At 44.0% G+C, this 14,868-nt stretch overlaps 1 protein-coding gene across 1 annotated transcript in view; it reads right to left on the reverse strand.

Annotated features, from left to right (window-relative positions):
* Positions 1-14,868, reverse strand: part of LOC146045080 (uncharacterized) — a 127,494-nt gene that overhangs the window by 89,418 nt on the left and 23,208 nt on the right. The window contains exons 11-14 of the mRNA XM_083163764.1: positions 10,691-10,898; positions 5,762-5,884; positions 4,707-4,827; positions 390-528 (exon numbers count right to left, since the gene is read on the reverse strand). Coding sequence (XP_083019890.1) covers positions 390-528; positions 4,707-4,827; positions 5,762-5,884; positions 10,691-10,898 — 591 coding nt within the window. The remainder of the gene's footprint in view (positions 1-389; positions 529-4,706; positions 4,828-5,761; positions 5,885-10,690; positions 10,899-14,868) is intronic.

Consider the following 14,868-nt stretch of genomic DNA (forward strand, 5'->3'; position numbering starts at 1 on the left):
AAAAGCACTACACCCACCCCACCCCAAACACACCCCTGCCACCTAACTGGCTGCCACCCTAAACATTAACCCTAAAACTCCCTATGTGGAAGTCCCCAATCTCACGTTTGAAGTCTATACTTGCTCCTGTTTATTCAAGCACTCGCTTATCAGAATCCTTATTAAAAGCGGCAGTTATATACTGTCCCGTCAGAGGGAGATTTACCAAACCTTCTAATGAAAACAAGTGGAGGTTTTGTCCAAAGCAACCAATCAAACCCCAGCTATTTTTTATTTTATTGGTTGGTACAAGCTTCGCCTCTGTTCCTTCTCTTCAAAAGATTTATAACTCTCCCTCTGAAATTAATTAATGTCTTCATAACACCACAGTTCATCACTGACTGACTTACCGTGACCAGAGCATACATACAGGAGCCATGAAATCGAAATGTGTTCGAGTCAAAGGTGGTGATAAAGGAGCCACCTTCTATAGAACATCTCCCGGGGCATGGAGTCTTTTGGCAACTCCACTGGCCCACTTGGCACTTACTAAAGAAGAGAAAAACCAAAATAATTTAGTATATTGTATTTACAGTCATGAATTAAATTGTAACTGTAAATGCTCAGCCTGTCTAAAGCCCCATAAACATTAGCGGTACTTGTGTATTTTGGCGGCGCCCATCGCATCGCATACCATAACGCATACGATGGTATGCGATGCGACGCGATATCGTACGATAGTGCACGATGGCATACAATTTTGAAATTGTATGCCATTGTACATGGCATACAATGCCATACGATGCGATGCGATTAAACATTGTATAAGCACCCTAATGGGTGCTTATAATGTTAAATGCACCCCCACGCCACCCCCCCCACTATAAACGTGAACCCGAAGCGTGGTACGCGTCCTACGACCTTTTCATACCCCCACTATCCACGTCGGCGTGGAGTTGAGAATAGAATAGTGTGGCGAGCGCAGCGAGCCACCGAGCCCGAAGCGTGGCGAGCGGACGCGGATACCTGTGAAGCCCGCGAAGGGACGCGTTTACCTGTGAAGGTATCCGCGTCCCCTCGCGAGGCTCGCTGCGCTCGCCACACTATTCTATTCTCAACTCCACGCCGACGTGGATAGTGGGGGTATGAAAAGGTCGTAGGACGCGTACCGCCGCCCCTCGCGGGCTCACTGCGCTCGCCACACTTCGGGTTCACGTTTATAGTGGGGGGGTGGCGTGGGGGTGCATTTAACATTGTAAGCACCCATTTGGGTGCTCAAAAGCACCCTTTAGGGTGGTTATACGATTTTTGGTCGTATAGGGGGTCAAAATCGCATCGCATCGTATGCCATCGGGTGCATGGCATGCGATGCGATGCGATCTGTTCGTCGTACGACGGACATCGGGGGCACCGCCAAAATACACAAGTACCACATTAGCTGATCCCCGCCACCGATATTTGTGACATCGCCAAGTGCATACACTCTTGCTGATGCAGGCGGGGTTAGTGATGGCGAGGGTCCGCACAGGGATGAACTAATGGAGAGTGATAAACAACCAACCAATCAGCTCCTGCCGGACACTTTTCAATCACAGTCTGTGACATGGCAGGTAGGATCTGATTGGCTGGCTGTTTATCACTCTCCCATTTATCACTTTTGAAGCTTAGTGCCTGTGGCCCAGAGTATGGCAATGGCATATAATTCGTCTTTCTGTATCATGATGAATCTGATCGGACATGGTATGACTAGCAAACAAAGTAGCAACATGCACCTTAGAAACACCATGTGTCACTCCAGCTGGGGCAGATTCAACATGTGCAGATGTATAATTGTGGGGCAGATGTATTAAGCCTTAAAGCGATAAGTGCGTGTGGCCAGCTGGGTGGCTGATCATCAACATCATGCTGTTATAATGTGGTGCCTATATTTATGTAGAGCCCTGGAGCTGTAGTCCCATCTGCCCCAGTCATTATGTCCCTAACTATTGTATGAGCTGTGTTTTCTCCGCTCAAGAGTTACTTGCGTAAATAGGAGAACCTCACTGATCCCGAAGCTCTTAAACACAATGGTAGCTCTGCTCGCCAACAATATACAAGTGCTCTCGTACAGGCGTCTATGGGAACTTACTTGCTGGCTTCGGCCTTATAGTGGATTGGAGAGATTAGCATATTAGTCACTACCTGTCACAATACATTCTAATGTGACAGGTAAGGAAGCTGTGACGTAACACCATATTGTGAAATGTAAATTGAAGCTGCCACAGTAACGGAAAGTAGACAAATGAAATGTTCTGAAAATTAGGATTGCTCAAGGATCACTTGCCCTCTTTTGGTGTGGCCTGCCATGTCATAAGTCTTTATAGCAATTCATTTGTTTGCAGGAACTGAACTGTATGGGAAAGTCCAGGATTTACTATCTGCACCTATAAATAGTCAAACACTTACGTGAAGTCTACATCGTGTATATTTTAAAATAACTGATACTGGTGTTAAATAACATCTTCACCATTGTGAGATGTATCACGTGGGCCAGCGCTGCGCTGTATATTTCCAGTAAAAGATAATTATCTTGCTTTGTCTGCTGTGGTAAACGCTGCTGGTAACGGGCTGGTGTTCATTGTTCTAAGTCAATAATGGATGTGGGACAGATTGTCAATAAAATATATAGTGATATTACTCTTACAGATGGTTTAGAAATCACAGCACGTCCCTAAAATATATATATATATATATATATATATATATATATATATATATATATATATATATATATATATATACACAGCCGGTGTGCAGCACACCAGTCAGACTCCGTTAGAGCAGGTAAAAAAACACTTTAATGTAGCTACATTAAAGTGTTTTTTTTACCTGCTCTAACGGAGTCTGACTGGTGTGCTGCACACCGGCTGTGTATATCCATTTCTCTGAGTGCGGGCACCCAGCACATCACACATACTAGGAGGACGTGCCGAGCCCCACTGTGTCTATATATATATATATATATATATATATATATATATATAGAGAGAGAGAGAGAGAGAGAGAGAGAGAGAGAGAGAGAGAGAGAGAGAGATGGCCTGGCACTCTCTCAGCTGGTATTCAGTACCTTTGTGCCTTCTGGAACAAACAGGTAGTCTCTTAGGAAGGAACAGACAGCGGCACTCCAAGGGTTTTCAACAGCGTGTATTAAAGCAAACCAACGTTTCGGGGTATCATTCACCCCTTTAATTACCCCTAATAATTATTGCACTTAAAACTTGACAAAGGGGTGAATGATACCCCGAAACGTTGGTTTGCTTTAATACACGCTGTTGAAAACCCTTGGAGTGCCGCTGTCTGTTCCTTCCTACGAGACTATATATATATATATATATATATATATATATATATTTAAATTATCATTGATAATTAATCATTGACATTAAAGTCCATGGAATGGCATGTTCTGAGATTATGTGGCGCAGTCTATTTCTACATTCGATTCCAATGCCGCAGGGTAGTGCATCGAGATTGAATCGGGATCAGGTGCTGCATGGGACTGCACTATGGTCCTGATTCAGACATGTTCACTAGGCTGCTTAAACAGGCACCCTAACGAACATGTCAGCACCGCCCACCGAATGCCCACTGCCCGACGCCACCTGCATCCACTTGCTAGCATTCAAGTGGATGTGTATGAGAACACATAGTGGAGAGAAATCATTCAATGGGCATCAACCTGTCTGCATTCCCAGGGGACTATATAGTCAGAAATAGATAGCGCAAATCGCACTGTGTGTACACAACATAAGTAACAAAGCATTTGTATGACTGAAACACCTGTAGACAGAGGCGTAACTAGATATTTGTAGGCCCCATAGCAAAAGTTTGTAAGGGCCCCCTATTTAGCAACAGATGGTGATAAATGTATGTACTGTATAACATATTACTCAGACAGCAAAGATGGACCCCCTTCAGCTCTGGGCCCCATAGTAGCTGCACCCCTTGCACCTATGGTAGTTACGCCTTTGCCTGTAGCATTTGAGAAACACAGAAGGCTGAATAAGCCTGAGGTGACATAAACCACTGAGGGTTCTCCCAGGGTACACTCTGCTGTTGGTCACATGCTATGGTAATGAGGATGGGCACAAGGCCTATCAGAGCAGGGGGAGGGTTGAGACAGGGTAGGAATGATCACGAGTTTAGAGTGACCACCCTCTGTTCAAGAAGCCCCACCCACCCTTCCCTATTTCTCTTCCTCTTCGGCGGCGGTAAAGAAGGTCATTCTTTAAGAACTCTGTGTCTGTGTGTAGGTAGTGGGGTGCACTCTCCCTCGACATCGGTTGTCATGGGCCATGTCCGGGGGATGGCCACACCACCAGGCCTGGTGGCTGACCAGGGAGAGTGGTCACCCAGCGTTGTATGTATGCTTAGTGATCTTTAACCCCACCTTTCCTATAGTGACCGTTCTTTAGTGCCGCCACCATTAATAGTCTTAGTTAATTGTCAAAATAAATTTGACATTCTTTTTGAAACGCCAGCACTTTGTGTCATGTCTTTATTTTAAGTTAAGTTATATAAGGTTTAGAGTTAAGTTTGTATTTAGGTGTATCAACCATCGGGGTGGACCAGGGGGATACCCGATGGTGAGTTTATGGAAGTCTATCTGTAAACCCTTCGTCCTCTTGGCACAGAACATAGCACCGTAACACAATGGATGGAATAAGTTCTCCCCTGCACTTACGTACCAGCTACTGCAGTCAGTACTAATATGATCTCCGGGCCTGTAGATTTTTCCATTAAAAAAGCAAGGGCAGTCGCTGACTGGCACACAGGTGTTGTTTTTAGATAAGTCATCAAGGACAGTTCCTGAGAAAGGAGAATGAGGATTATCTCATGTTATTTTCTAAGCATACTACAAATGCATATACTACTAACTGTATGTCGGCAGCATTGATATAACCAGGTTTATGGGATTTATATTTTCCTCTCGGACAAAATATTTCTATAAATTAATTTATATCCCCCCTGCAGTTACAATGATCAACTCTGAACACGCTGCTATTGAAGAAATTATTTGAATGCTTAGTGAATATTTAGCTGGTGCAACAATGTTAACCCCGACTGTAGTGACGCCCGACTTCCACCGGGAAGCGGTCATCTATTAGAATGAACTTAGGTCTACAGTCATTAGGTCGACCCCACTAGGTCGACTGGCAGGAAGGTCGACATGGGCCAAGGTCGACATGACTTAAGGTCGAATTTGCATAAAGGTCGACATGTGGAATGTCGACTGGTCATAAGGTCGACATGGGGTTTTTCACTGTTTTTGGAGCCGACATGTGCCGACAGGCGGTATTTCATGCCCTACCATCCACTAGGGCGTGGAGGAGGTTATTAAAGCTGTGGCGAGCGAAGCGAGCCACCGTGCCCGAAGCATTGCGAGCGAAGCGAGCGATGCGAGGGTCCGATTCTCATTGCCAACTGTGTCCATGTCGACTGTGTCGACATTCGGCTCAAAAACAGTGAAAAACCCATGTCGACCTTATGACCAGTCGACCTTCCTCATGTCGACCTTTATGCAAATTCGACCTTAAGTCATGTCGACCTTGGCCCATGTCGACCTTAAATCAGGTCGACCTTCCTGCCAGTCGACCTAATGGGGTCGACCTAATGACTGTTGACCTAAGTTCATTCTGACAGATGTACCGATTCCCTTCCACCACCCTCATCCACTCACACCCCCAGTGTCCCTCTCTGTGTACTGTTTATTTTAGCTTGTAATGTACCAGCTGTGACTTACCTGGTGGGCAGAAGCATCCATACACGCAGTGTGAGTGGCAGCTATACTGGGGATTGGAGCAAGTGGGGCTGCATGGACTGGCACATTCCTCATAGACCAGGTTAGACGGGCAAGTGGCCAAGGCTAGGGGAAAAAAAGACAAGTAGAATTTCAGGTTAGAAGGATCTACGAAGTATTTATAATAATCCCCAAATAACTTTCCACATATCTACCGTTTACCTAACCACCATATTCCCTATTTATTACATTTACAGCTATTGGGCCTGTTTCAGAGTTGAATGTAAATTGCTCGGCATATCTTTAACTGTGCAGCTCAGGGGCTGCGTGTAGGCAAGTCATTGCTAAGAGTCTCCACTAGCGACCGTGGAGGAGTAACTGGGCTGTAATGAGGCCAAGATCAGTGATGCATGTTGATGGAACTGTGGCCTATGTAGAGTTGGGTGGAAGTGTAAATACCCCTGTTCGGAGGCACCTAGGGGTAAATTTACTGAAGGTTTTAAAAATGAAAAGAGGTGTTGCTTATAGCAACCAATCAGATACTGTCTATCATTTATCTATTGGATCCTAGAAAAGGATAGACAGAAAATGATTGGTTGCTTTGGGCAATGTCCCCTCTTTTCATTTTTAGAATTTTTTTAAAATGTACCCCCCTAGGGTATGAATGTAAGGGGGCGAGTGCATGAGGAGATGTAATGCTATATTCTGTCAAATATACTGTACATATTGTTTTCCTACCTCTATAGGGGGGTATTCAATCCCTGACGATATTAACATATGATATTAACGTTCAACCTGTTCAATGTTTTTCCCATGTTTTCAGACTGTCAGAAACATTCCAAAAGTCTAAACAGACATAGGGCCAGATGCACTAAGCTTCAAACGTGATAAAATGGAGAGTGATAAACAGCCAGCCAATCAGATCCTACCTATTTTTCAAACACAGTCTGCGACATGACAGGTAGGAGCTGATTGGCTGGCTGTTTATCTCTCTCCATTTTATCACTTTTGAAGCTTAGTGCATTTGGCCCATAGATCGGTTAATCCACGTCTTAAATGACACCTAATTTGACAATTTAGCGGCATTTCTGACAATGCAGATTCGATTCGAACCTGATGAAAAGAGCTGTGTCAACCTTATAATGACACCCGAGGACTCTTTTATACATAGCGTACTTTATTGTAGAACGTACTACACATACAGTATGTTTTTATTTCATTGTTTTTCATGCTTGGTGCCCCGAATAACTACTAGGAGTCACCTGTGGATTGTGATTAATGATATCGCATTAACAGGGAAGTAAATCCATATGTTATGCAGGGTACACATGGTGAGATATGCACTATTTTTCTATTCGATTTTGCTTATAAAAAGCAAGGCAAGACTGCATTTTGTGTACCATTCGATTCGATCCCAATCAAATTGGTTTCGAATCGCAAGCAAAATCGCACCCACTGTTAGGGCCAGATGTATCAAGCTTCACAAAGTGATAAAATGGAAAGTGAAAAACAACCAGCCAATCAGCTCATACCTATCATTTTTCAAACACAGCCTAAAAAAGGCAGGTAGGAGCTGATTGGTTGGTGGTCTATCACTCTCAATTTAAACACTTTTTAAGCTTAGTACATCTGGGCCTAAGTGCTTATTTTTTGTATATCACTACCACTTTTTCTCTTGTATTGTGTTTGGAAGTCAGGTGAAGATTTCAAGTGTTATATATGGATACTAGCTGCTTTCTAGCGCCTGTCGTGGTTTTTGCTCCGCCTTTCAAATCATCTGGGATTTAATAGGTCCTGGCGAATATTTCCAACTATCAGAAATATTGGGTAGGATTGAATACCCCAGTATGTCTGTCTGATATTACACAGTTTTCTTCTATTAATATTATTTCAAAATGTTAAGCGTAATGAATATGCTGCGCTGTATAGGACACCGTAAATAATATAATAAATAATAACAATAAATGCAGTTTGGGAGCAACATGCGTTAATCTGTCTTGGTGTTTATGTTATTGCAACAGTCTAAAGAGAATGTGCAAGGGGACTGCCATGTTCCTGTATCTTACTGTGCATCATGAAATCAAATAATGGATCCAATTCAGACCTTTTCTTTTGGGTCCGATTCCGGACCCTTGTCCATTGATGGGTGTTTGGGCACGTTCACTCCAAAGGGGGTGGGCCGGCATAGACATGGGGCTGGAGGAGGGGAACACCCACCGTTTTTTGGCATCCTCATTAAAACGCTGGGCATTCCCATGAGAACGCAGGTGGGCCGATGCCTATTTGGAGCAGGTGGCTGATGTCACATGATGTCAGCGCCCATCCTCTTTATGGCCATCTTCGTGTGAAATAGAAGTCATTGGATGTTTTCTCGGACACATCCCCTCGCATGCTAGTGAGGAGATGCGGGCCTGGGGTGGGCAGTCGGCAGGGAGGCGCTGGCCGTGTGTACTACTTTATAAAGTGTAAATCTCTGTTTACCTCATATACCATTTCAGGTTAATTTAAGGGATTTTGGCCTCTGTTATTGATTGTTATAAATACATACGTATGTGTCATCTGTCAACACAGGTGTGATGCGGCCACATCCGGGAGATAACAGAGAAAATTACATGTTGCGAAATTCAGCAACAATAGCTGCTGCCACAGTAACTGCAGGCAGACAAAGCAACTAGCCAATGACCCGGATCATTGTCGGGGACACATTCAGTGCTGTGTGTAATGAGTCCTAGCACTTAACTTCACATTATATACCTGTAAACTCTAGTCTGATAGCTTTGTTTTGCTTTGTATTATTTTTTATTGTAGTCTTTTTCTATTTGTTTTTTTTTTACACAAACTATTGTCAACTATATGCACCGTAAACGGTAACGATATACTTTGAATATCGTATAGTGTTTATGCACTATGGCCCTTATACTGGTTCACTCGCAGAGGCAAATTCCTTCTCAAATGGACAAAACCATGTGCACTGCAGGTGGGGCAGATGTAGCATGTGCAGACAGAATTAGATTTGGGTGGGGTTTTACGTTAAAGTGAGATCTATATTGCAGTGTAAAAATAATGCAGCCAGTATTTTTCCTGCACAGAAACAAAATAACTCACCCAAATTAATTCTCTCTGCACATGTTACATCTGCACCCCTGCAGTGCACATGGTTTTGTCCATTTGAGAAGGAATTTGCTTCTACGAGTGAACCAGAATAAAGGCCTATATATTTAATAATGCGCCCTCCCATGGGCCGTTAATGCCCTCCCCGACGTCTACATACAGGTGAATCCTGGCTATGGGGGTTATTCAGACCTGATCGATGGATTGCAAATTCACCGGTTAGCTGATTATCGACTGTGCATTTGTACAGATCATAGCGCTCATATTTGAGGCCGTCCAACCATAAAATCCAGCCTTTTATTTAATTGCAATTTGATTGACAGGAAGCCGGCGTTTGTGTCACCCGGGTGTTTTCTGGGAGTGTCATGAAAAATGCCGGTGTACACAAATGTTTTCAGCATTTTGGGAGCTGTGTCAGTATTAAGTCACTGAACAATATCAGTCAGTGTGTATGTGATATCAGTCATTGTTTGACCGAGAGTTCAAAGGACAGTACTAACGATAGCAAAAACAACAAAACAAAGGAAAAACAGAAATGAGGATAGATGAATAAGAACAAAACAAATACAGGCCAATAGGGCAGATTCGGAATCGTTCGTGGCAATCCAAATTTGGCTCCTGTCCTGATGATCGGGATTTGTGCAGGTGCATTTCTGTGCATGTGCAAACCCCGGCACCAAACGGTCTCGGCGAGTTACACACTCGCCGGGCCACTCGTTGTGGGGAGGGAGGGCAGGGGATGGACCTGAGGCTGGAGCAGGGGAACGCCCAGCGTTTATGTCCCCATGAAAATGCAGGTGTCCCAATGTCTGCCCAGGGCGGGTGGCTGACATCAGAGGATGTGGCGGACACCAAAGTTCAGGCTGACTTTTAATTCCGAAGAGGAGTGAAATCAAAGGATTTCTCTCTCCTTCGCCCGCAAACAAGGGGATGTGTTCATGTACATTCCCTCGCGTGTTACCGAGGAGAGTCTAGGGTGTGTGGGGGGGGGGGGGGGGCAGTCGAACGAACAATGTTTAGTGAGCCTTGCAGCATCAGGCGTTTATGCGGGGACCAATGTTTTTGAATGTGTATGCGCATAATAATTTATGCGCATGTGCAGGGTCCCTGGGTGAATGGACTAGGTGACTTGCATAGTCGCCAAGCCGTTCGCACTGATTGATGCGGGCCTGGGGCGTCGGAGTTGGGCATCACCCATGAAGACACTGGGCAATCCTATGGGATTGCGGGCAGGACGAGGTGTGCCGGGAGTGTCTTCGGCCAGAATCCTGCAAATACAGTATAAGTCAGTCTCCACTATAATTCAATAGTCACCAATCTTTGTGACACATCCCCTCGCATGGTGGGGTCTGCATTCGCCGGGGTGGTGTTACAAGTCAATTAGAATAAGGGCCAATGTGTGCCCATTGAGGCTAATTCAGGTGCAATAGGATTAGTCACGGGAAGCAGGAGTGGTATCTGCTATTGCAGCAGGAATTGTATATTGCAGCAGACACCTCCTGGTGGCAGCACCCATGGTCCCACTCAAACTGCCCATTGCAGAAGCCAGGAAAACTCTGTCCTACAGTACAACAAAGACAGTCTGAAGTTGGCCTGCATCCTTTGCTGCAGGAACATTTGAGTATGCCCAGGATGGGTCCTACACATGTGCAAAGTACAGCAAATTGGTACTTTGCAATGGTGGGTGCAGGTATATGACCCCCAGTGTGTCTGAATGATATTACATAACCCCACATGTGAGATTAGTAGTAGCTAGTCCTGATGGATACATAAATGGTGTGGAACCTCTCCTGTTCCCCGATGTGCTTAATGTGTACTCACGGCAGAGGTTCTTGCTCCTCCAGTTGCTCAGTGGCTGGGAGCACAATGCACACCTAGCAGAGTACTCTGAGAGGGTGGCACATGCGCAGTTCGAGTCCCCAGGAATGGGACATTTCTGTAAATCCTGCTGGCAACGTTTAAGAAATGGAATCTTGGAAACCGAACACAAGGCAGAGACTTGATCCAGAAGATGATAACATTGACTTATCTGGAAGAGATGGGAATGGTAAATAAACAGTAGACTAATCAACCTAGTAATCTCAGGGCATACATTCTTTATCAGTGGCGGTTTCTACCTATGGGCTGCAGGGCTGCCCCCCCCCCAGGTAAAATCCACCACTGTCTCTGTCTGTGAGACTGCTCTGGCTTCACTGTGACTGACAGTGACTTCATATTGGAGGCAGTCTCATTGGGAGGCGTTCCCTCCCTCCGGGATGCCTCTCTCTGTGCAAATGTGTGGCAGCCCCCAAAACAAGTTCTGCACATGCGCAGTACCATGGACCATACTGTGCCTGCGCCGGACCTGGGAACCCGATCAAGCCTCCGGGGGCTGCTGCAGCGCATGCGCAGTATGTACGAAGTTACTGGGGCCAGGGGAGCGTGGCGGTGGCCTGAGATGGCAGCGGAGGGGGGGGGGGGGGACGCATTGCGGCAGCCCCCCATCTCCATAACAGTAAGAGCCACCACTGTTCTTTATACAGTATGTCTCCTTGAAGAACTATCTTCAAGGAGTCATACTGCTTTTATAATATTCAATATGGTCGCATGGATGCCAAAACATAGATGCATGGAGAATATAGTATTCGGTGGGTTCCTGTTGGTAATCTGACTCTGATCACTCGTAGGAGATAGCCTGACAAGCTATCACATCCCGTGAGCCTATCACATCCCAAAGCACAATTACTGTACATACTCTATTGGGTATTTTTTCATTTCCTGATTTATTTATTTAGACACAAGAAGGGGGGTTACTATTCGCACAGGACCCTCATAATAGTTTGAGGATTATGGGTGGACCCCCAATACTTTATATACACTGAAATTTTGTAACGTGTACTAGAGGGGGTGTGCTACCTCTGGACATCTAAATAAACACATGAACAAGGAAGAGAAAAGTATGTCCTGATGTGGTGCACCTACTAGGACTCAACGAATAAAAATTAACTTTTATTAGACATTCTTTAAGATAGCGAAGTATAAAAACACACAAACAAAAAACATGTACGTGTTTAAAAAACGGCGGCTCCCTAATCCCACACTTTGTTTGGGCTGTAAATAGTATTAATACAGGAATAATATGGTCGGCACCATTTGTAATATTGTAAATCTTAATATCTTGGTGCCTGTCGGCTGTAATCCCCTGTGCATGGGCGCATAGCTATAGTCTCGGTGTGATAATAGTATTACCGTAGGGTGGCACAGTATTGTGGTGCAGACCACAAAGTCCGAAGTGTTAGCCTTGTGTGCCTACCCGGGCTACTCCTAATATTACAGATGCAGGTATGACTCAATCTACTCTAAACGAGTTGACACTAGTGTCGACCACAATGTTGGACCACTGTCATGCATAAGTCTAGGTTGTGGCTGGTCGTGATCAGTGACAAGATCAAATATCTAGAGCTCTCCAAATACATGTGGGAGAGAAATCCTCTTTTTGAAATATGTCAACACCGATATCGGCCAAATACCAGCCAGCACTTTGTGTCAGTGTTAGTGGCTATAATGAAGCCTGAGTCAATTTATAGCATTAATAGGACATGTCGGTCCCGTTAGAGTAAGCCCCAGGGATAGAAGGAGATTTCTGATGAAATTCACTGTGTTATGTGTCCATTCCGAGGACTACTGGCAATATACAGTGTTATGGGGGGTTTCTATGAGACAAGCGTTATAAACACTAGGCAGTAAGTAACTGCTGGGTATACCAGTCTAAGTGTAATCAACACATACAATGCATAGACTGTGTTAACAACGCCTCTCTTAAGTTGTTCTGTATAAGCATATTAATTTGCAACAACAGTATAGCCACGTAGGATTGATAATGCTAAGTATCCCCTCTGTGACTGTGGCTCGAAAGTATCACCACTTGCGCCCCGTCATACCAGTAAGATTTGTGGTATCGGTGTGATTGTAATATGACCGTACAGTAACATAGTGTTTTAGTGCAAGTCACAATATCAGAAGTAGTATCCCTATATTTCTATCTGGGATGCTGCTTATCTTGCAGATGCGGATATGACTCAAATTCTCTAAACGAGTTGACACTGATGTCGACCAAAAATGCTGATCTTAAATCATACGTTAATCTCGTTTATAGCTGTTCGTGATCAGTAATAAGGTCAGATATATAGAGTTTCCTGTATACTTGCAAGAGAGAAATCCTCTATTTAAATATGTTGACACCTATGTCGACTGGATGCATGCCAGCAGTTAGTATCAATATATTAGGCTATAATAATGCCAGAGTCAGTTTTAAAGCATCAATTGTATGTATCAGCTCCTTTGGGTACGCCCAAGGGATAGAACAAGACTTCTGAGGTTGTTTACTGTGTTATAAGTCCATTCCAGGGACTATTAGTAGCATACAATGTTGTGGAGGGATTAGGACAAGCGTTATAAACACTGAGCAGTAAGTAACTGCTGGATGTACCATTCTCCGTGTAATCAGCACATATAATGCATGGACTGTGTTTAATAACGCTTCTCTAAACTGTACAGGCACATATAGTTGCAACAAATAGTAAATAGAAGCTGCAACAGTGTAGCCACGTGGGAGAGATAATACTGAGAGTTCCCCCTGAGGTTGTGGCTCGAGAGTGACACCACTTGCGCCCAATCACACCGGTGAGGTTGTCCTCACACAGTCAGCTAGTGCGTCTAATACACATAAGCAGGGTTTCCTGTAAAGAAGAATTACAGATCAAAATGCATCCTATCAATAAGTGTGGGATAGAGAGCGTCACCGCTAGCCGGCGCGCGCTTCGCTGTAGCTTTTTCTGAAAAAGGTAATACTATTATCACACCGAGACTATAGCTATGCGCCCATGCACAGGGGATTACAGCCGACAGGCACCAAGATATTAAGATTTACAATATTACAAATGGTGCCGACCATATTATTCCTGTATTAATACTATTTACAGCCCAAACAAAGTGTGGGATTAGGGAGCCGCCGTTTTTTAAACACGTACATGTTTTTTGTTTGTGTGTTTTTATACTTCGCTATCTTAAAGAATGTCTAATAAAAGTTAATTTTTATTCGTTGAGTCCTAGTAGGTGCACCACATCAGGACATACTTTTCTCTTCCTTGTTCATGTGTTTATTTATTTGTTTGCAGTCATTTTTTTATGCTTTTACCAATAGGCATAATATATATAATATTTTTATTTATTTATTTTTATAATATAATTTACTGTTACATTTCAGTAACTGCTAATAACCTATTTCTATGAATGGACTAATATGAATATAATATCAGTATGGACTTGGCTCACTGACGATTTTGCAACGGTTCTGGGTCATTTCCATATTAGACATGCACTGGGTCGACCACTGAAGGTCGACATGACTTTGGTTGACACATTAAATAGGTTGACATGGCTAAGGTCGATAGGGTAGGAAGGTCAACACAAGCATTAGGTCGACAATGGCTAGGTTGACATTCAAAAGGTCGACATGAGTTTCTAATACTTTTTTGTCCGGAATAACGACATAGTCGACATGGATACAGCCTAAGTGTACCGCGTCCTCTCACATGGCTCGTCATGCTTCGGGCACAGTGCCTCGCTATACTTGTTGGCACATGTCAACTAAAAAAAAAAGGTGAAAAACTCATGTTGACCTTTTAACTGTTGACCTTGCAATTGTCGACTTAATGCTTGTGTCAACTTTCCAACCCTGTCGACCATGTTCACTTATTTCATGTGTCGATGAAGCCATGTCAACCTTCAGTGGTCGACCCAATGAATGCAGACTTAAATTGGGTCCACCTAATAACCAAGTCTGTCTGTTGTTACCCAGTTTGTGTTATCACTGTCTACTATTGTAAAGCACAAAGGAATCTGCTGCCCTATATAAGACACTGTAAATAATAAATAACTGGGTACTTGTGTACTATCACGGCGCCCATTGCATCGCAGACCATAAGGCATGCGATGGTATGCGATGCGATGCGACGAGA

This window comes from Crinia signifera, chromosome 11 (assembly GCF_055691185.1).
Source record: "Crinia signifera chromosome 11, ASM5569118v1, whole genome shotgun sequence".
Taxonomy (NCBI): domain Eukaryota; kingdom Metazoa; phylum Chordata; class Amphibia; order Anura; family Myobatrachidae; genus Crinia; species Crinia signifera.